The sequence below is a fragment of the Euleptes europaea genome, chromosome 1 (genome assembly GCF_029931775.1).
Source record: "Euleptes europaea isolate rEulEur1 chromosome 1, rEulEur1.hap1, whole genome shotgun sequence".
In the NCBI taxonomy this organism is placed as follows: Eukaryota; Metazoa; Chordata; class Lepidosauria; order Squamata; family Sphaerodactylidae; genus Euleptes; species Euleptes europaea.
The window spans coordinates 16,915,143-16,937,560 of NC_079312.1; the positions used below are offsets into that span (position 1 = coordinate 16,915,143).

Below are 22,418 nucleotides of genomic sequence, written 5' to 3' on the forward strand. Positions count from 1 at the left end.
TAGAGCAGTAAAAACCACCTGTGTCCTCAAACTGTGAATGAACATCTTGCCCATAACTCGTGATGTTATTTGTGTGCTACCCCCAAACTGGAGATAAATGGTATCAGTGCTTGACTGGAAACATCTCCAAGAGATTTATTGCTCACCAAACATGAGTCAAAGTGGTAAAGCTCTGCCAGGACTCTACCACCTTGGATTGCAAGTAAGGCCTCATGTGATGGAATATTCCTCTATGAAAAGAAGCTTCCTACGTGTAGAAAACTAGCATGTCAGAGCCTTCTCCGTGACATCTAGTGTTCTACCTGCATGGTTTTAATTTATATGGGGAGGGGTGGATCCTGCGAGTGCCTGAAGCGGATCAACTACTGTGTGTAGTGGTTATGGTTACAGAATTCATATCTCCCTAAGGAGATATATTATCTTACTTAACATTACCACATCAGGTAGAGACACAACCCATTTGAACTGTTAACGTTCTTTTTATTGCTAAAGCTTCAAAATAATAAATGTATAAATGTAAAAGGAGAGTAATGAAATAAAATAGGTTACGTGAAAAGTTCTAACAGATTCTAACAGCTGAATATAATGTCTTTAAAGAATGAAATAAGAGTTTATATACCCCATCACAGAATACAACATTACCATACCGGGAGAATTGTGTCAGACAGCATGTATGGTCAGAAAATCTTCAACTCTTTTTCAAAATTCTAAGTCCTCCAAATCCATCGTAGTGAAGACACTATAGATGTTATCAGGTATCATACTATGACCATCCATGACAAAAAAATTAACATAGTTCCATCTGTGGATGCTTAAATCCAAAGATTGCAGCCACTGAATGATAGGACAGATCTTTCTACAAACGAGAGAAAAGCCCCATGTCACAGAAAAATCTGTAATCTTAAAAAAATAATACACCAGGAGTTTAAAATCCCCCCAAATAATAGTAGTGCTGTTACCTTTAGGAAATGAATTCCCTCTGAGATCTCAGTGGCCATTGTGAAGGTTGCTCAGCAACCCCAACAATACTGCAAGCCTTCAAACCATTGTTTCCTAGTAAAAGGGAAGGGTAGGTAGAAAGGCTGTTTCCAAGGCTATTTTAGCCTCCATCCCTGCTCCTCAACCTCCTGCCCTGGAGGGAGGAAGTATCAGGCCCAAGTCCAGCACCAACCAGGCAATTTGCTTCCATGCCGTTTTCACAATTCACCCAGTGCTGCTTTCACACCAGGGACTTCCCACGGTTCTGTTGCAGACTTTGACATATGGGACCATATGGAACGTTGTATTTTAAATATTCTAAGTTAATGTTAATCATAGACAGAATTTTCCTCATTTCCTGAATCATTGAGTTCCCCTCTCTCCCTAATATTAGTTCAAGCAGTCAGAAACTGCTTTCAGCTAAATTGAATGTAAGAGACCTTGAAAATATGCCAAATCTAGTGTTGTTGTGAGGATAGAGGAGAGGAGAAGGATATAAGCTGCTTTGGCTCCTCATGGGTGGGGGGAGAACACAGTGGGGGGGCTCAGTGCACATCTGGTTTAAAAGGAAAACCATGGCTAAAAACCAGAAGAAAATTTTTAACCTGGGATGTCTGGAATCTCCATTCCAAGGTTGATTTCACACAGAATGGCATGAGTAGCCAGACTACCACAGAAAATCCCCCTAGCGTGGAATCAGGCCAGGTGTGGCGGGGGCCATAACTGGGTGCCACACAGCTTACCTGGTCCCAGTAGGAGGCTCCGCACAAGTCTGGCAGTGCCCCTCCACACCACTCACTTGAGCAATATGTACATTACAACTTTTGTAGCTTGGCCAGACTTTTCACAGGAAGAGGCTATTAGCAGAGGGAAGGAAGGAAAGCTGAGTGTGTATCATGTTGCCGTGTTAGATTTGGATCTGCGAGATCCGGGTTCAAATCCCTACTCTGCCATGGATGTTTTGCTGGGTGACTTTGGGACAGCCACACACTCTCAGCCTCATCAACTTCTTGTGGTTGTTGTGAGGATAACATGATGGAGAGGAGAATGATGTAAGTTGCTTTGGGTCCCTATTGGGCAGAAAGGTGGAGTATAAATTAAGTAAATAGTAAATAAAGCTGAAGACTGGGGAGGGGGTGTGGCTCACTAGTAGAGCCTCTGCTTGGCATGCAGAAGGTCCCAGGTTCAATCCCCAGTGGCATCTCTAGTTAAAGGGACGAGGCTAGCAAGTGATGAGAAAGAGACCCTGGAGAGCGATGGAGAGGGGCTGTGGCTGAGTGGTAGAGCCTCTGCTTGGCATGCAGAAGGTCCCAGGTTCAATCCCTGGAATCTCCAGTTAAAGGGACCAGACAAGTAGGTGACGGGAAAGACCCCTGCCTGAGACCCTGGAGAGCCGATGCCGGTCTGAGTACCATTCTTGATTCCATGGAGTAGACAATACTGACTTTGATGGACCAAGGGTCTGATTCAGTAGAAGGCAGCCTCTTGTGTTCATGAGTGGAGAAAAGAAAACTTGGTTGTTAAGTGGGGAGAAGAGAAGAAAGCAAGGAAAGAGGAAATAATGTGGGGAGGAGATACAGGAGGAAATGAAGTGACCTGAGAAGTCATTGTGGGTACCCTGCTTACAATGTCTAAATTTGGTCCTTAGTTCCTACCTTCTGAAGAGAAGGAAAGAATTGTGACTATGTTCTTCATCACTTTTCTCCCAAACAGGCGCTGAGCAGGTAAAAGAGAAGGAGAAATCTCTGCAAGCAGAAAATGCTCCACTGGCAACCCCAAAAAGGACAGAATTGCAATGGGTCCAAGAGGGAAATTCCCAGGAATGGGGGGAAGAGGGACAATATGAGACTCAGAGAGGGCCATTGAGGCACCAAAGAAAGCAACCTCAGAAGAAAGCCAGTGCTTGCGTCGAAAGCCACAACGACCGCCATGAAGAAAGAGTCCAAGAGGGGAGTCGCAAAGATGGGACTCAGAAGCCACTCAAAGATCAGGCAAGAACCTCCTCCCTTAACACCAGCAAGACAACCCATGCAGCAGCACAACCGTTTCAATGCCCACATTGTTGGAGGAGCTTCAAGCATCACGGTCCACTTGCTATACACGAGCGAACCCACACAGGAGAGAAACCCTATGCATGTTCAGTCTGTGGGAAAAGTTTCAAGTCTACATCAAACCTTTCTAGCCATCAGAGGGTGCACACAGAGGAAAGGCCGTATAAATGTTCCGATTGTGGGAAAAGTTTTAAAGCTGCTTCAGGCCTCAAACATCACAAAAAGGTCCACACTGGAGAGAAACCATATCCATGTTCAGAATGTGGGAAAAGGTTTGGTACTAACAACCATCTTGTTAGACACGAGAGAACCCACACTCAGGTGAAACCATTCAAATGCTCACACTGTGGAAAGGGCTTCAGATTGCGAGACAGCCTTGTTGTTCATGAGAGAATCCACACAGGAGACAAACCTTATAAATGCTCAGACTGTGGGAGAAGCTTCAATTGCCGGTCAAATTTCAGTAGGCACAAGAAAATCCATGGAGGAGAGAAACTGTATAAGTGTTCAGACTGTGGGAAAGGCTGGAGGAATAAGGCAGGCCTTACAGTGCATGAGAGAATTCACACTGGTGAGAAACCTTACCACTGCACAGAGTGTGGGAAAAACCTTCGGTGCAGTTCAAGCTTTATAATGCATAAGAGAACCCACCGAGGAGACAAACCATATGAGTGCCTGGAATGTGGCAAACGTTTCCGTCATAGGGTTTCTCGTATTAACCATGAACGGAGAATGCATAAACATCAGTGCTCAGTTTGTGGGGAAAGTTTCAGTCAAAGTTCAGCCCTTCAACGTCATACAACTAAACACACAGGAGAGAAACCATTTAGGTGCTCACATTGTGGGAAAGGCTTTGATCAGAGAAAAATACTGACTCTGCACGAGAGAATCCACACAAGAGAGAAAGTGTTCAGTTGTCTAGAATGTGGGAAAGGATTTATAACAAAACCTAAACTTATTCGACATAAGAGAGTCCACACTGGAGAGAAACCATACTCTTGTTCAGAGTGCGAGAAGAGTTTCAGCGAAAAATCAAACCTCGGTCAACATGAGAGAGTCCACACAGGAGAGAAACCGTACAAATGCTCGCTCTGCGGGAAGACATTCAGGCAGAAATCGAGTCTTGCTATACATGAAAAATTCCACCCAGGAAAAGAATCCCATGACTGTTCAGAGTGTGGGAAAAGCTTCAGCAATCCTTTACGCTTGCTGAGACATCGGAAGATCCACACAGGTGAAACCCCCTATAAATGTTTGGAATGTGGGAAAAGCTTTTCTTCAAAGTGGGGTCAACAGCAACATCAAAGAATCCACACAGGAGAGAAGCCATACCAGTGTCTGGACTGTGGGAAGAGGTTCCATTTCAAAGGAAACCTGCAGGAACATGAAAAAGGACACACTGGAGAGAAGCCGTTTAAATGCATGGAGTGCGGCAAAAGCTTTATTAATAGTTCAAGCCTCATAAGCCACCATGCAATCCACACAGGAAAGAAACCATCTGAATGCTCAGATGAGGGGGAAGGTTCTAGAAAGAGGACTGACCTGCCTCAATGAAACAGTACATACACAGGAAAACCCTTTTCAATGTTTAAGGTGTGGGAAGAAGTTTGTGAAAAACACATCTGGCTGCACATGAGAAAACACACAGACAATAAGGGAAGCATTAGAAAAATAGGCTGAAAGCGAATCTTTGCTGTGAAATCACAGAATAATTATGGATTGAAGAGTCTGTTGAACACATGTACACATGAAGCTGCCTTATAGTGAATCAGACCCTTGGTCCATCAAAGTCAGCATTGTCTACTCAGACCAGCAGCGGTTCTCCATGGTCTCTCACATAACTTACTTGCCTAGTCCCCTTTACTGGAGATGCCGGAGATTGAACCTGGGACCTTCTGTATGCCAAGCAGATGCTCTACCACTGAGCCTCAGCCCAACTCAGTTTCCTCCGACAACAGGGCTGATATTCTCTTCTTAATTCCTCTGGGCCCATCTCAGCTTCACCAGCCCCTTAGCTTTCTGTGCCCACCACCATATTATTTTATAGGGGCCCTGCCTCTGTACATACTCCAGGGGCTAATTCCCAAAGTAGAGTATTTTACATATATTTTATTTGACCAAAAAAAAATCTATTCTGTCAAAGATATCAACTAGAACTGTAGCATTTGGATTTTAATTAGTTTTATTAAGAAATACGTTTTCTTCCATCTCCTCCACTTGAGCATCCTACATAAAGTTCCCCGTGTGTAGAGCAAAGGCCCTGCGAATCAAGCCAACAGTTTTTTAATGATTATACCGGATATTTATCGATGCTGATTGCAAAACTTAATCGGATGGGAAATAGAAGACTCTTAAATTGAAATGGAAAGTCTGTAGGTATTATAGGCGTTATTAGAATAAATACATTCTGGACTAATTGTTAATCACACCTACAGCATCATTTCTGGATACTGAAACGGCCCTTTGGAAATGCTGAGTTCTGTAGATCTTCCAACTTCTCTGCCATATTCCCCGTGTTTTTCATGGATATTTCTACTATTCTACCAGGTGTTATAGCACCATTACCTAATCTCAAGAGATTCCATGCACATTCACAATGTGTAGCATAACCAGTAAATTGTATGGTTCTATTTTTCCTTCGGCATCATTTTAGGACGCTACTCCAAATTTATGACGACTTGATGCAGACCTGCAACTAATCAGAGTTAGTTCCTCCTCCTGAGGTAACAAGAAGACACCCCCAGCCAGTACAATGGTGACTCCTCCCATAGTTACGTCAGCTTCTGTTTTTTGGCTTCTCTTTTTAATATAGTGATTTTGAATTGCAAGTTGTCTCGAGCAGGATTCTGAAGAGGTGGCATAAAAATATTCTAAATGAATAAATACACTTAAGTTATTTCTTTGTAAATACTACAGTGTGTGGTCTAAAGCTTTTAACGCAGCCTTGTGCGACACAGTGCACTCATCCTAAACCTGCATTTAATGTTATTTTGTGTACTTAATGGATGTTTGATTACTGAAAGAGCTGCTCTGTCTCCCTCGGTTTCCTTCCTGCTTGTACAGGACTTTCACTAGAGGGGGAACAGTTTTTGTGGGTTTTTTGGCTTGGCGTTCCCTCGCTAACTCTTATCCGGGCCTTAAAACACACTCGAAGCTCCTCGCATCCCTTGCCCCAGAGCATAACGCAAGGTGCGGTCAGCCTGTTGGTTGGGCAAGCTGACTTTCAGGGAACTTTGTCTGCCATGTCTGATCTTTTCACTGATAAGCTTCCAAAGGACCCCAGAGTGGCCCAGAGCAGTTTGATGGGGAAGGAAAAGGAGACCGTCTTGCCACATTGGCCATTGAGGCCTGACCCTGGTGGGAATCCATGGGCCCAGGAAATGAGTAGGTTAAGGACCCTTACCCAGGGAGGACACGGCGCTGTAGTTCTCCTGCATGACCTCCTCATAGAGGGCTCTTTGCTCTGGATCCAGCAGGGTCCACTCCCCTTCTGTGAAATACACGCCACATCTTCAAAACACATGGGTTCCTGAGAAAGAGAGCACAATTGGTCAAGGTCGCCCCATGAGTGAAAAGGGAAAGGATGGACAAGAAGGCGGGGGCATCTGGGTGGGTGGGCAGTGTGGCAATAAAACAAGTAGCCCCCAGACCCTCATGCAACTGGAATGTGTTATAAACATTATGTGGTTTTGAGGCAGCGTTCTCTTGACTCCGTGGTCTTGAAGCAAAAACGTGCCTGTCAGCATGAGCGATGCCTTTTTTTTTCTTGCTGAGAGCGAAGAAGGAACTTTTGTACCTGCCTGAAGAGTTAGCAGAATGACAGGAAGGTGCTTATTAGAAGTTAATGCCACAAATCCATTGTAGGCCGTTAGCTAGGCAAGTGAGTTCTGGCAGACAAATGGATGCATTGCATCGCTATGGTAGTGGTAGGAAAGGAGAGGATGTCACAATGATGTAAAAAAGGAGTATAAATACATGTATTCAGAGGGGCGGGACTCAGGAGAATAGTCAGGAAAGATTATTTGACCACGGCACAATAAAGTTGTCTTAGAACTTTTACTGCCTCCGAGTAAGTAATCCGGATAGTAAACTCCTTGTTGGGACCCAAGATTTTCACCCTCAGTCCGAATTCTCTCCCTGCAGATTGGATGCATGGCATTGCTGTGCTCTGTTAGTGGTGGGAAAGGAGATGATGATGTCCACAACGATGTAAAAAGGGGTATAAATGCAGGTATTCAGAGGGGTGGGACTCAAAGAACGCCCTGTATCTTTGTAGCGAGGAAGGATTCTTTGGCCACCATGTCGCCTTCCCTCCCAAGGTTCCCAGCACCAACCAGTCTAAGGAAAGACTTTCCCCCTGTGGCAAGTTTACAGTCCTCCGTAACAAACCAGATTTCAGCCTCTCTATGATAATCAGTCCAGAGAGTTCGCCCCATTGCTACACTGGGGCCCTTTTCGTTATTTTTCTAGCAAGGGGGAGGGGACTCCCAAGACATGACCCCCAGCTAGGGTTGCCAGGTCCCTCTTCGCAATCGGTGAGAGGTTTTGGGGGCAGAGCCTGAGGAGGGCGGGGTTTGGGCAGGGGGGGACTTCAATACCATAGAGTCCAATTGCAAAAGCAGCCATTTCCTCCAGGTGAACTGATTTATATCGGCTGGAGATCAGTTGTAATAGCAGGAGATCTCCTGCTGCTACCTGGAGGTTGACTGAAGAAAATAGGCACTGGGTACTACTAGTCGTTTGGAGAAGGGAAAGTACCACAAAGTTGATCAATGCAAATACAAAATTTAGTGACAGTGCAGTGAAGCAATGAGTGCAAAAAAGACGAACAACGAACAGACAATACAATACTAATTATCTCCACTTAGCTCCAAAGGGAGTCAATAATATTCCATCTCAAATATTGTCCAATGAGTCCTGCCGGACTTCCTGTGTGAACTTGATATTGAAGACGGTAAGAAAAATCAAGTTGCAAGTTGGAACGCAGTCCGGATTAACTTTGCGTTTTCACCGCCACGCTGGCGGCTTCATCAGCGAATAGTTCAACTTCAGGAGACCAAAGCTCCTACAGGAATAACAATACATTAAGCGGAATTCTACATGTTGAAAGTTAATCCGGACTGCGTTCCAACTTGCAACTTGATTTTTCTTACCGTCTTCAATATCAAGTTCACACAGGAAGTCCGGCAGGACTCATTGGACAATATTTGAGATGGAATATTATTGACTCCCTTTGGAGCTAAGTGGAGATAATTAGTATTGTATTGTCTGTTCGTTGTTCGTCTTTTTTGCACTCATTGCTTCACTGCACTGTCACTAAATTTTGTATTTGCATTGATCAACTTTGTGGTACTTTCCCTTCTCCAAGCTACCTGGAGGTTGGCAACCCTACCCCCACCCCGTCTGTGCCATCCGAAGTCGGCCAGTCCTGCAAGAGCCGCCCCGCTTGCTACAGCGGCGCCTTCAAACCGGGTCTTCTTCGGTCTGCAATTTAAACTGGCGGCTTTAAGGTTTCATTTCAAGGAATTGTGGCCCCCTGGGACCTGGTTTGCAGCGCCTGACCTCAGTCCTGGAACACACACCACAAGCCCACAAGGGCAGCGTGCTCCTGAGCATACGCAGAATGCTCCCTTCGGACAGCTCCCCCCAGCCCTTGCTTTAAGAGACGGGCCCAAGCAGAAAAGGAATAAATCAGAAGAGGGGGCACCTCTCGGCACAAAAGGGGGGCACGCAGAGGGAAGCGCTCACCGAGGCGCCAGGCATGGGGCGCGCGTCTCCCCGCCTGCTCCAAACGCGCCCGGCTTCAGAGACTGCAGGAGTGGGGGGGGGGAGGCTTTTTCTCAACGTTAAATAAAACTGCATCCAAACCCATGCAAACCAACACGGGAAAGAAGAAAAAGGCCAGGGGAAGTTTCTTGTCTATTCCTCAAGAGCCGCTACTGACTTTATGCGACCTTTGGCTTTCCTGACCCATGGATTATTTGTTGGCTTCACTCATACACCACCCCCCCCCCCGTGGCGGAGACTGGCCTCCGAGGATCCTCCTTTTCGGAGGGGGGTTCAAAAGGCTGATGCCCTTTGGCCAAGGAAATCACACGGGTTTTTGTTTTTTTTATCGTACTCCTGATCGGGCCAATACAAGTCTGGAAATCAAGTTCCAAGCACACAACTCCCAGAACAAATCTATCACAGGACCTGGGACAGACTTGGAAGCCAGGCATTGTGTAGTGCGGGCCTTGCATGGTTTCCGGCACCAGGATGGACGGGGGTCCAGGGTGGAAAGGGGTGGCCTTCATGGGTCCCAAGGTCTTGTCAATGTTAACAATGGGGGCTGGATTTAAATGATCCCTAAAGGGATGGCCCAGCCTAGCCTGATCTGGTCAGATCTCAGAAGCTAAGCAGGGTCAGCCCTGGTTAGTATTTGGATGGGAGACTACTAAGGAATACCAGGGTTGCTGTGCAGAGGAAGGCACTGGCAAACCACCTCTGATAGTCTCTTGCCATAAAAACCCCAAAAGGGGTCGCCTGAAGGCACTTCACACACACACACACACAAAGGGACCAGTCATCCTGCCTAAGTTTCCTCATGTCTTAACTCTATCTTCAGCAACCTCCAAATCAGACCATCTCTGGTAGGTCTGAGAGCTTCTGCCTGGAAGGAAAAGTTCTGCCTGCCTGATGCAGTGCTCTTTTCTGACATCCGGTCTCCATCTCAATACGTCAGCATTACTGCATCCGCAAGACACACATCTCTTAATTCCTTGCGGTGTTTGGGAAAATGCAGCTCCCTTTGTGCTCATGACCAAAATTCCTTTCCCACCTTCTTATCGGGTCTTTCCAGCCAGGCTCAAAACGGCTCAACTCAGGGTTGCAGTTTCATGCTTCCCTGCCAGAGGTTCTTTGTTATCACCGTTCGAGATTCAAAGCTCCCTTCCCCAGATACCTGGAAAAGCTTCTTGGTCTCTAAGACGCTCCTTGACTCAAATCTACCTGTTCTACTGCACACTGGCACAGCTACCCTGTGAAAGCGCTATAAAAATCTGCTTGCTAGTGTGCTGCAAGGGTTTTCCATTTCCAATCAAGTCAGAATAGAAAATCCAGATAACAAAATGATGTATTGCCCCCACCCAAAGAGCCGTCTGTCTGCCTCTATTATTGCCTTCTGCCAAACGGTGAACAGGTTGTTTTGCTTGGTGTTCCCTCGCTAACTCTTATCCTTCCCACTTGTACAGTTTCACGTGTTTATGTTTTAATTATCCTGATTATTTTCATGCTGTTGAAAAGCTTTTTAGTATCTGAAACTTTCTAATGTTCACCACCTCAGGGAGTGGAAAGGCGGCACAGATATTTCAAATAAAATAATGACCCAATTGCTAATCATGTCAGAATTACGGACGATTGTGTTCCAACCATGGCTGGCTCTCATCTGAAGACATTTGGTCTTCCAAAACCACACAGGGATGACCGCTAATGCACTTGGAAGCGAATTTGCAATGAAAAGATCCTGCACAGCTTGGTTACTTTATATGAGAAAATTAGCCAAATTTTTAACAGGATCAAAGGAACAGTTGTGAAGAAATTACTGGTCTTGTTTTCAACACGGCAGGTGGTATAACAACATAAGAGGAGCCACACTTGATGCCGGACCAAAGGCCCATCAAGTCCAGCGTTGTGTTCACATGGTGGCCAACCAGCTGCCTCTAGGAAGCCCACAGGCAGGAACACTGCAGCAGCATCCACCTCCCTGGGCTCCCCAGCAAGTGACATGAACTGGAGGAAGCAGATCTTCGTCACGATTAGTAACCACTGAGAGCCCTTCCATGGATTTCTTCACTCTCATTCCCAAGCCTTCCATGTTGGCAGCCCTCACCACATCCTGTGGCAGGGAGTTCCACAATTTTCACAGATGCTGCTCCAGGGGAACAGGAAAGACATTTCTTAATCTGCTTTTGGCTACAGTTTACCAGAAAAGGATAATCATTCTGTCTGTTGCTGCATCAGGTGTTGCTGCGATGCTTTCGGCGAGAGACGTACACAAAATAACATTGTGTCTCACAAGGCTGCGTTAGAAGCTTTAGACCACACACTGACTGTAGTATTTGCAAAGCAATAACTTAAGTGTATTTATTCATTTAGAATATTTCTATGCTGCCTCTTCAGAATCCTGCTTGAGGCAACTTACAATTCAAAATCACAACATTAAAAAGAGAAGCCAAAAAACAGAAACAGACATAACTATGGGAAGAATCACCATTGTATTGGATGGGGATGGCTTCTTACCTCAAGTAACAAGAAGGTCCCAGATTCATATTCATAAAATTTATTGCCGTCTTTGACCAGTACAATAAAAGTTATCACAAGATTTAACAAAAGTTCCAGATTTAAAACAATGATTCAATACAACAGAAGAATAACAGTCTACAGCTTTACTACCGTTCCCCGAGTCTTACATAATCTGAGGCAAAATTTGGCAGCTTGTCTGGGTGCCCAGGGATTTTTATCAGGCAGTATGTTTTCCAAATTAATTTCATCGTATTGGGTAGCAGATTCAATCCCCAGAATTTCCAGTTAAAGGGACCAGGCAAACAGGTGATGTGAAAAATCTCTGCCTGAGTCCCTGGAGAACTGCTGCTGGTCTGAGTAGACAATACTGACTTTGATGGACCCCGGGTCTGATTCAGTATAAGGCAGCTTCGTGTGTACATGCGTTCAACAGACTCTTCAATGCATAATTATTTATGGCCTCACAGCAAAGATTCAATTTCAGAATATTTTTCTAATACTTCTCTTATTGTCTCTGTGTTTTCTCGTGTGCAGTCATACGTGTTTTCTTCACAAACTTCTTCCCACACCGTACATATAGCTTGTGCCGCACTCCATGCATTTAAACGGCTTCTCTCCAGTGTGTCGTTTTTCATGTGCCCGCAGGGCTGCTTTGAAATGGAACCTCTTCCCACATTTATCTCTGTTGAAATGCATTTTATTGGTTTTAGCCCAATTCTCCAACTTGTGAGGATCTACCTGTATCCTGGCTCTGTCTTGTACTGTATTTGCTACCCCTCCCAATTTAGTATCATCTGCAAATTTAATAAGCATTCCCTCTATACCTTCACCCAAATCATTTATAAAGATGTTGAACAACACAGGGCCCAGAACAGATTCCTGAGGCACTCCACTAGTCCCTCCTCTCCAAGTGGATGAGGAACCATTAACAAGCACTCTTTGGGTGTCAACCAGTTACAGATCCACCTAACAGTAATAGGATCTCAACCCTCAACCACATTTTCCCAATTTGTCAACAAGAATATTATGGGGAACTTTATCAAAAGTCTTACTGAAATCAAGATAAACAAGATCTACACCATTCCCCTGCTATCGTAAAAAAATTGCTCTTTATGTTTTTGTTGGTGGAAACTGAGTTGGACAAAGATTAACTCACAACAGACTTTTCAACCCATAATTATTTATGACCTCACAGCAAAGATTCTCTTTCAGCCTGTTTTCTAACGCTTCTCGTCTGTGCATTTTCTTGCGGGCAGCCAGATTTGTTTTCTTCACAAACGTCTTCCCGCACTGTAAACATTGAAAAGGTTTTTCCCTGTGTGCGGGCTCTCTTACATTGGGGCAGGTCAGTCCTCTTTCTGGAACCTTCCCCCTCATCTGAGCATTCAGATTGTTTCTTTCCTGTGTGGATTTTATGGTGGTTTATGAGGCCTGAACTAGTAATATAGCCTTTGCCGCACTCCATGCATTTAAAGGGTTTCTCTCCAGTGTGTCTTTTTTTATGTACCTGCAGGTTTGATTGATGACTGAATCTCTTCCCACAGTCCAGACACTGGTATGGTTTCTCTCCTGTGTGGATTCTTTGATGTAGCTCTTGACTGCTCTTTGAGGCAAAGCTTTTCCCACATTCCAAGCATTTATAGGGGGTTTCACCTGTGTGGATCTTCTGATGTTCCAGCAAGCGTAAAGGATTGTTGAAGCTTTTCCCACACTCTGAACACTCATGGGATTCCTTTCCTGGGTGGAATTTCTTATGCTTAGCAAAATGCGATCTCTGCCTGAATCTCTTCCCACAGAGCGAGCATTCGTACGGTTTCTCTCCTGTGTGGATTCTCACATGTTCATGAAGGCTTGATTTTACGCTGAAGCTCTTCTCACACTCTGAACAAGAGTATGGTTTCTCTCCGGTGTGGATTCTTCGATGTTTCTCTTGATGGCTCTTTGAGGTAAAACTTTTCCCACACTCCAAGCATTTATAGGGAGTTTCACCTGTGTGTATCTTCTGATGTCTCAGCAAGCGTAAAGGATTGTTGAAGCTTTTCCCACACTCTGAACACTCATGGGATTCCTTTCCTGGGTGGAATTTCTCATGCACCGCAAGACCTGATTTCTGCCTGAATTTCTTCTCACAGAGTGAGCATTTGTATGGTTTCTCTCCTGTGTGGACTCTCATATGTTCATGGAGGCTTTTTTTTACTCTGAAGCTCTTCTTGCACTCTGAACAAGAGTATGGTTTCTCTCCGATGTGGATTCTCTCATGTTTAATAAGATTAGGTTTTGTTATAAATCCTTTCCCACATTCTAGACAGTTGAACAGTTTCTCTCCTGTGTGGACCTTTTTGTGAATTTTGAAATATGAAGCCATTTTAAAACTTTTCCCACAATCGGAACATTTATAGGGTCTTTCTTCTGCGTGCACCCTCTGATGGCGAGAAAGGTTTGATGTGAATCTGAAACATTTCCCACAGACTGAGCACGCATAGGGTTTCTCCCCTGTGTGGGTTCGCTCGTGTATAACAAGTACACTGTGATACATGAAGTTTCTCCCACAGATTGAGCATTGAAACCGTTTTGCTGCTGCATGGGTTGCATTGCTGGTGTGAAGGGAGGAGGTTCTTGCTTGGTCTTTGAGTGGCTTCTGAGTCCCATCTTTGCGACTCCCCTCTTGGACTCTTTCTTCATGGTGGTCATCATGGCTTTCCACACCAAAACTGACTTTCTTCTGAGGACGTTTTTGTTGGGACCTCCCTGGCCTTTCTTCAGTCTCATACTGTCCCCCTCCCCTCCGATCCTGGGAAGTTCTCTCTTTGACCCATTGCAATTCTGTCCCTTTTGGGGTCACCAGTGGAGCATTTTCTGCTGGCAGGGATTTCTCCTTCTCTTTGACCTGCCCAGCGCCTATTTGGGAGAAAAGTAATGAACATATTCACAATTCTTCCCTTCTCGTCAGAAGGTAGCAGCTAAGGACCAAATGTGGACATTACAAGCAGGGAACCCCAAGGACCTCTGGGGTCACTTCATTTCCTCCTGTATCCCCCTCCCCACATTATTTCCTCTTTCCCAAGTCTGGCCAACTTCCAAATGTTGTACGGTACAAACTGCTCAGGGGAGTTGCGTGGGGGGCACTGCCAGGCTCCTTGGCCAAGTTGCGCAAGTTGTGCAAAGGCTCCTACTGGGCCCAGGCAAGCTGAGTGGCACCCAGCTACAGCCATCGCCACACCTGGGCTGATTCTACTAGGGAACAGTCTGGTTGCTCATGCAGTTCTGTGTTAAATCAGCCTTGCAATGGAGAATCCAGACATTCCAGGTTAATCAGTTTTCTTCCGGTTGTGTTCTCATGCAATTTATTTACTTACTTTATTTATACCCCACCTTTCTCCCCCATGGGGACCCAAAGCAGCTTACATCCTTTTCCTTTCCTCTATTTTATCCTCACAACAACCCTGTGAGGTAGGTTAGGCTGAGAGATTGTGACTGGCCCAAGGTCACCTAGCAAGCTTCCATGGCACAAGTGAAGATTCGAACCTGGGCCTCCCAAATACTACTCTGACTCTTTTAACCACTACACCACACTGGCTCAGCCCTCAGGATTCTCAGCCCACCCTGTTTTGTTTGAAGGCCCATGGGTATTGCTGCATAGAAATAACACAATACCTTTTACAAAACTTCTTTTAATTCCATGTACTTGCAAAGACATCTCCAGACACTTCTGAAATTCCCCTCCCTTTTGTCTAAAAGGCAGGGGATTCTCTTCTGTTTTGCAAATTTCTGCAAAGGACCGGCCCCCTACGGTCATCCGCAAATGAAAAGAGAGACATCAAAGTCCTGCAATTACTGCTGTTTCCCCTTCAGACACAAGGAACTGCTCCTGCTGATGGTGTCCCCCGCAGGAAAAACCTTTTTTTTAATAACTTAAAATAAAGCAAGATGGTTGTTCTTTTGTAGAAGCAATGGGCTACTTATGGTCTGTGCAAAAACAGAAGGTGATGCCATGTGGAAACATTTTAAAAAAGCACCATTTAGGCGACTGAAACATGGGACGTCCATGGTATGAAAGCAGCACTGGGTGAATTGGGCAAGCGGCATAGCGCAAGTTGCCTTGTTGGAGCTGGCCCTGAGCCTGATGAATCGTCCTTCCAGGGCAGGAGGTAGGGGAGCAGGGGTGGACTTGGTAAGGGCCCTGCCCCTCCCCTCCTTTTTTCCTTAGGAATCTAAGAAACTAAGGCTGGCAGCATTGTTGTGGTTGCCTCCACAACAATCTCCAGAATGGCCTCTGAGGTCTCAGAGGGAATTCATTTCATAAAGGTAACAGCACTACTAGTATTCGGGGGGGGGGGTTATACCCCTGGTGTATTTTTTTTTTTTAAGTTTTCAGATTTTTATAATACATGGGGCTTTTTTCTAGTTTGTAGAAATATCTGTCTTATAACTTTCTGGATATAGTCTCTGGATTTAAGCATCCACAGATGGAACTGTGTTAAGAATTATGTCGTGGATAATCATAGTATGATGCTTTAGAACATCTATGGTGTCTTCAATACACTGGATTTGGAGGACTTCGGACTTCACTTTTACTGGTTGCATCCAATGGCTGCTTAAGATTACTTACTGATCCTTGCTTCACATTCCTCTTCTCCAAGTACAGCTGAGGATGTTTTACTGAAACATTTCAAACAGGAGTCCCCAATTTTTTAAGCCTCCCAGGGCCTTTGCAATTTTGACAGAGAGTATAGTGGGCACCAAGTGGAAATGGCTGCCACAGGAGGTGAAGACAAACCTCTTAACTATTAATGCTTGCATTTAATACTGTGCCAGGGGTGGAGGGGAACTGGGCCACACCAGCATCAGCAAGGGAAATCTCAGCCGGCACTTCAGACTCCTTACCTGAGCTGGAGACTGAAGCCGCATGCCTCTCGGCGATCTTTGGCGGCTCAGGTAGCCAAATCACCTCCCCTCCTTCAAAGCAGATCAGGTCTGGCTTTGGAACTGGGTATCCTGCATTTCTGGCTGGAAGGAAACAGGAGAAAAGGTCAGGAGCCCTTTTGTATCTGTGTCATGTACCAGGGCTTACAGTTGGTGAAGCCAGAGCTGATTTTCATTTGTCCATCGAAGAGGGGAAGAAGGTGCGGATCCTGCTGTGCGCAGGCAAGTGATGAACTGAGACAGAGCTTGGAAACACCACTCTGCTGGCTTTAATCTCGGCACACGTCTTCAGCCTGCAATAGACAAGTGGCTTGCAAGCTCCTTGCCTCTAGGGAAGGCTTCTCCACTTCGACCTCTCTGCTGAGGAATCCCCACCATACAAACACACTCAGCAACCTTATTGGTCTGGTAGAGCCCTGTTCATCTGCGCGCTGCAGAGGTTTCTGGGCCAATTCTCAAGAGTGAATCCAGGCCAGTTAGAGCACTGAGGAGAACAACCGGGTGGCATAGTGTCCCACATCAACCCAGACCGGGCCCTAAAACACACTCAGAGCTCTCCCCCACCCATTGCTCCAGAGCACAATGCAGGGTACGGTCAGCCGAGCCAACAGTGGGCAAGCTGACTTTTAGGGAACTTTGTCTGCCATTTCTGATCGTTTCATTGATAAGCTTCCAAAGGACCTCAGAGTTGCTCAGAGCAGTTTGATGGGGAAAGAAAAGGAGACCGTCTTGCCACATTGGCCATTGAGGCCTGAACCCGGTGGAAATCCATGGGCCCAGGAAATGAGTGGGCAGGGACCCTTACCCAGGGAGGCCACGGCGTTGTAGTTCTCCTGCATGACCTCCTCATAGAGGGCTCTTTGCTCTGGATCCAGCAGGGCCCACTCCCCTTCTGTGAAATGCACGGCCACATCTTCAAAACTCACAGGCTCCTGAAAAAGAGAGAACAGTTGTCCAAAGTCGCCCCAAGAGTGAAAAGGGGAAGGCAGGGGCATCTGGGTGGACGTGTGGTGTGGCAGTAAAACAAGTAGGCCCCAGACCCTCATGCAACCGGAATATGCTATTAACACTATGTGATTTTGAGGCACAAACAGAGCTCTTGACTCCATGGTCTTGAAGCAAAAATGTGTCTATCGGCATGAGTGATGCCATTTTTTTCTTAAACTGGAGGAGTTAGCAGAAGGACAAGAAGCTGCTTATGAGAAATTAAGGACACAAATCCATTGTAGGCCATTACCTAGGGAAGCGAGTCCTGGTAGACGAATGGATGCATTGCATTGCTATGCCCTGTTAGTGGTGGGAAACAAGATGATGTAACAATGATGTAAAAGGGGGTTATAAATACATGTGTTTGAAGGGGTAGGACTCAAAAGAATAGTTAGGAAGGGTTATTTGACCACGGCACAATAAAGTTGTCTTAAAACTTTTTCTGCCTCCAAGTAAGCAATCTGGATAGTAAAAACTCTTGTTGGGACTCAAGAATTTCACCCTCAGTATGAATTCTCTCCTTGCAGATTGGATGCATGGTGTTGCTATGGATGCATGGTGTTGCTATGCTCTGTTAAGTGGTGGGAAAGGAGATGATGTAGGAATGATCCAAAAAGGGGTATAAATACAGGTATTGGGGGGGGGGGGAGAACCTCAGAAGAACGCCCTGTATCTTTGTAGCGAGGAAGGATCCTTTGGCCACCATGTCGCCTTCCCTCCCAAGGTTCCCGGCACCGACCCGTCTAAGAAAAGACTTTCCCCCTGTGGACAGTTTACAGTCCTTCATAAGAAACCAGGCCCTGACCAGGACGGCCCAGGCTAGCCTGATCTCGTCAGATCTCAGAAGCGAAGCAGGGTCAGCCCTGGTTAGTATTTGGATGGGAGACCACCAAGGAATAGCAGGGTTGCTGTGCAGAGGGAGGCACTAGCAAACCATCTCTGTTAGTCTCTTGCCATAAAACCCCCCAAAAGGCACTTTACACACACTCCTAAGAAACCAGACTTCGGCAGTTCTGTGATCATCAGTCCAGAGAGTCGCCCGGTTGCTGCAAGTGGCCCTTTTCGGTATTTTCCCAGAACTTTCTAGCAAGGGGGGGGGACTCCAAAACATGATCCCCCCACCCCGTCCTTGCAATCCAAAGCCGGTCAGTCCCGCCAGAGCCCCCCCGCTTTTGCTACAGACCCGCCTTCCAAGCGGGTCTTCTTCGGTGTGCAGCTCAGACGGGCGCCTTTCGGGCTGGATTTCCACGCATTTTGCAGAAGCCCCACCTCAGACCTGGAGCGCAGGAGACCAGCCCACAACTGCAGGGGGCTCGTGAGCGTACGCAGAATGCGCCCTTGGCACAGCCCCCCAGCCCTTGCTTGAAGCCCAAGCAGAAACGCGTAAGGTGGGGAACCCCCGGCACGAAAGGAGGCGGCGGAGGGAAGCGCTTACCGAGCCGCCAGGCATGTCTCCCCACCTGCTCCAAGCGGCCCCGGCTTCAGAGCTCCCTCCCCTCTCCTCGGGGGGCGAAGGGGCGGCAGCAGCGCGACCTCTCTGCAAGGCAGCCCCAGCCAGCCCGGCAGCAGTGCCAGACGAGACGAGATGCTCCCCCCGGACCTGCCTGCCCGGTCCTCGCCTTGCAAAGGGCAGCCCCGCACCTGCGACCCCAGGTGCAGAGGGGAGGGGGAGGCGGGCGGCACCACTGGAGACGGGGGGGGGGATGAGAGAGGCAGGCGTTTTCTCTACATTGAATCAAACTCCATGCAAACCCATGCAACTCAACACGGCCGGGGAAAGTTCCTCGTCTATTCCTCAACAGCCACTACTGACTTTATGTGGCTTTCGTGGCCCATGGGATTGTTTGTTTGCTTCATTTTTAAACCCTCCCCCCCCCTGACGGAGCATTGTCTCCAGGGCTCCTCCTTTTCGGAGGGGAGTTCAACAGGTGGATGCCCTCTGGCCAAGGAAACCACGCGGTGATTACCATGATCATGAGCGCTGAGGACTGCGCTGCCTTCAAGGAAAAGGGCTGCCTGCCTGACGCAGCGCTCTGGCTTCCTAGTAGAGTTTGGAAATGTTATATAAAAACATTGCTTTAAAAGGGTTTTTGGATGCCACGGCTAAAAAATGGTTGGAAGACGTCTTCACAGCTCAAGGGGCCAAACAAAGTGCGAACAGTATTTTTTATAACATTTTCAAACTCTTGATACATCGCTGGGAGTAAAAGTGTGGTAACCTCTGCCGTAACACCTGTCTCCGTTTCAATATATCGGCATTACTGAATCTGCAAGGCCCGCATCTCTTACGAACAACTCTGAACCAGCCGATTCCTTTCGGTGTTTGGCAAAATGCAGCCGCCTCTGTGCGCAGGACCAAAACTCCTTTCCCCACGTTCTTGTCTTACCGGGTCTTTCCAGCCAAGCTGTCAGTCTGATGCTTCCCTGCCACAGGTTTTGGGTGCATGAGGCAAACGAGGGGGCTTCGCCTGAGTCAAGCTTCTCCTTCACCCAGGCCGCCTTCCTCCCCCAAAGGGGACCCACAGCGGCTTACCTCCTCCTCGCCAGAAAGGTGGAGGCTGCGCAAGCAGGGAGTGGGGCAGTATATCCCCTGTGTTTACAACACAGACCTTCAGACAAGTTTACCACTGAAGAGGTCTTCTCAAAGATGATGCTCAACAGAGTAATAGTGTTGAGAGGGATCAGCAGTCACAGAGTCACATCAAATGTGACAACATCTAGATTCGAGTCCAGCAGCACTTCTGAGACCAACAAGCTTTTTTCAGCTATCAGCTTTCAAGAATCAAAAAATTTCCCCAGATACACAGGAAAGCTTGTTGGTCTCTAAGATGCTCCTTGACTCAAATCTAGCTGTTCTACTGCACACTGGCACGGCTACCCTCTGAAAGCGCTATAAAAATCTGTTCACTAGTATGCTGCAAGTGTTTTCCATTTCAAAACAAGTCAGAATATAAAATCCAGATACTGAAAGGATGTACTCTCCCTCACCCAAAGATCTGTCTCTCTCCCTCTATCATTGACTTCCGCTAGAGGGGGAACAGTTTTTGTGTTTGTTTTTTTGGCTTGGCGTTCCCTCGCTATCTCTTATCCTTCCTCCTCATATAGTTTCATGTGTTTATATGTTTCAGTTGTTCTAAATATTTACATGAATTTGAAAAGCTTTTTAACATCTGAAATGTTCTAATGTTCACCACCTCGGGGAGCCTGAATGGGGTGGAAAGGCGGCAGAGATATTTTAAATAAAATAAATAACAACCCAATTGCTTATTGAGTAGTTAGAATTACTGACGATTGTGTATCCAACTATGGCTGGCTCTCATTTGAAAACATTTGGCCTTCCAGAAATACAAAGAGATGACCGTTAGCGCACTTGCAAGTGAATTTGTCACAGAGATCGTATATGATCCTGAACAGCTTGGACTCTTTATCTGTGAAAATAAGTCAAACTTAAAATAAGATCAAAGGAATAGTTTTGAAGAAATTGCTGGTCTTGTTTTCAACACTGGAAGCCCACCAAGTCAAGTGTTGTGTTCACATGGTGACCAACTAGCAGCCTCTAGGAAGCCCACGGGCAGGAACACCGCAACAGCGTCCACCTCCCTGGCCTTCAAAACAAGACCAGTAATATTGTCGAAGGCTTTCACGGTCAGAGTTCATTGGTTCTTGTAGGTTATCCGGGCTGTGTAACCGTGGTCTTGGAATTTTCTTTCCTGACGTTTCACCAGCAGCTGTGGCAGGCATCTTCAGAGTAGTAACACTGAAGGACAGTGTCTCTCAGTGTCAAGTGTGTAGGAAGAGTAATATATAGTCAGAAAGGGGTTGGGTTTGAGCTGAGTACTGTCCTGCAATGATTAGCACATTACTTTTGCAGGACAGTACTCAGCTCAAACCCAACCCCTTTCTGACTATATATTACTCTTCCTACACACTTGACACTGAGAGACACTGTCCTTCAGTGTTAATCCTCTGAAGATGCCTGCCACAGTTGCTGGCGAAACGTCAGGAAAGAAAATTCCAAGACCACGGTTACACAGCCCGGATAACCTACAAGAACCAAAGACCAGTAATTTCTTCAAAACTGTTCCTTTGGTCCTATTGTAAGTTTGGCTTATTTTCTCGTATAAAGAGTCCAAGTTGTTCAGGAACACATCCAATCTCTGTGACAAATTTGCATGCAAGTGAGCTAACGGTCTCCTCTCTATATTTCTGTAAGGCCAAATGTTTCCCTGGGCTCCCCAGTAAGTGATATGAACAGGAGGACGCAGATCTCCATCACAATTAGTAACCACTGCGAGCCTCACCCTCCATGGATTTTTCCACTCCCATTTCACAGCTTTCCAAGTTGTCAGCTCTCACCACATCCTGCGGCAATGAGTTCCACAATTTTTACAGATGCTGCTTCAGGGGAACATTGCTTAATCTGCTTTTGGCTGCAGTTTGCAAGAAAAGGATGATCATTCTGGCATTTGCTGCATCAGGTATTCGGCAAGAGACAGAACAGCTCTTTCAGTAATCAAACATCCGTTAAATACACAAAATGACATTAAATGCAGGTTTAGGATGAGTGCACTGTGTCTTACAAGGCTGCGTTAGAAGCTTTAGACCACACACTGTAGTATTTACAAAGAAATAACTTAAGTGTATTTATTCATTTAGAATATTTTTATGCCACCTCTTCAGAATCCTGCTCAAGGCAACTTGCAATTCAAAATCACTTCATTAAAAAGAGAAGACAAAAAACAGAAGCAGATGTAACTATGGGAGGAGTCACCATTGTATTGGCTGGGGGTGTCTTCTTGTTACCTCAGGAGGAGGGACTAACGCTGATAAATTGCAGGTCTGCATCAAGTCGTCATAAATCTGGAGTAGTGTCAAAAAATGCTGCCAAGGGAAAAATATAACTGTACAACTTACTGGTTATGCTACACATTGTGAATTTGCACAGAATCTCTTGTGATTAAGTAATGGTGCTATACTTGGCAGAGTAGTAAAAATATCCATGAAAAACATGGGGAATATGGCAGAGAACTTGGAAGATCTACAGAACTCAGCATTTCCAAAAAGCAATTTGAGCACTAAGAAATGATGCTGTAGATGTGATTAACGGACAACAATAATTAGTCCAGAATGTATTTATTCTAATAATGCCTATAATACCTACAGACTTTCCATTTCAATTTAAGAGTCTTCTATTTC

At 46.0% G+C, this 22,418-nt stretch overlaps 2 protein-coding genes across 2 annotated transcripts; one reads left to right on the forward strand and one right to left on the reverse strand.

Annotated features, from left to right (window-relative positions):
• The first annotated feature begins 2,907 nt into the window (after positions 1-2,907).
• Positions 2,908-6,381, forward strand: LOC130472647 (zinc finger protein 239-like). The gene is made up of 3 exons (XM_056844038.1): positions 2,908-2,969; positions 3,161-3,741; positions 6,296-6,381. Exons 1-3 carry the CDS (start codon positions 2,908-2,910, stop codon positions 6,379-6,381), a joined length of 729 nt encoding a protein of 242 aa, XP_056700016.1.
• A 37-nt stretch (positions 6,382-6,418) lies between these two features.
• Positions 6,419-18,672, reverse strand: LOC130472654 (zinc finger protein OZF-like). Its single transcript, XM_056844051.1, has 7 exons — positions 18,658-18,672; positions 17,041-17,167; positions 16,197-16,319; positions 12,648-13,385; positions 8,737-8,839; positions 8,041-8,094; positions 6,419-6,539 (listed from the first exon to the last, which is right to left on the reverse strand). The coding sequence occupies exons 1-7, from the start codon at positions 18,670-18,672 to the stop codon at positions 6,419-6,421; spliced, it is 1,281 nt and encodes a 426-aa protein (XP_056700029.1).
• Positions 18,673-22,418: the final 3,746 nt, after the last annotated feature.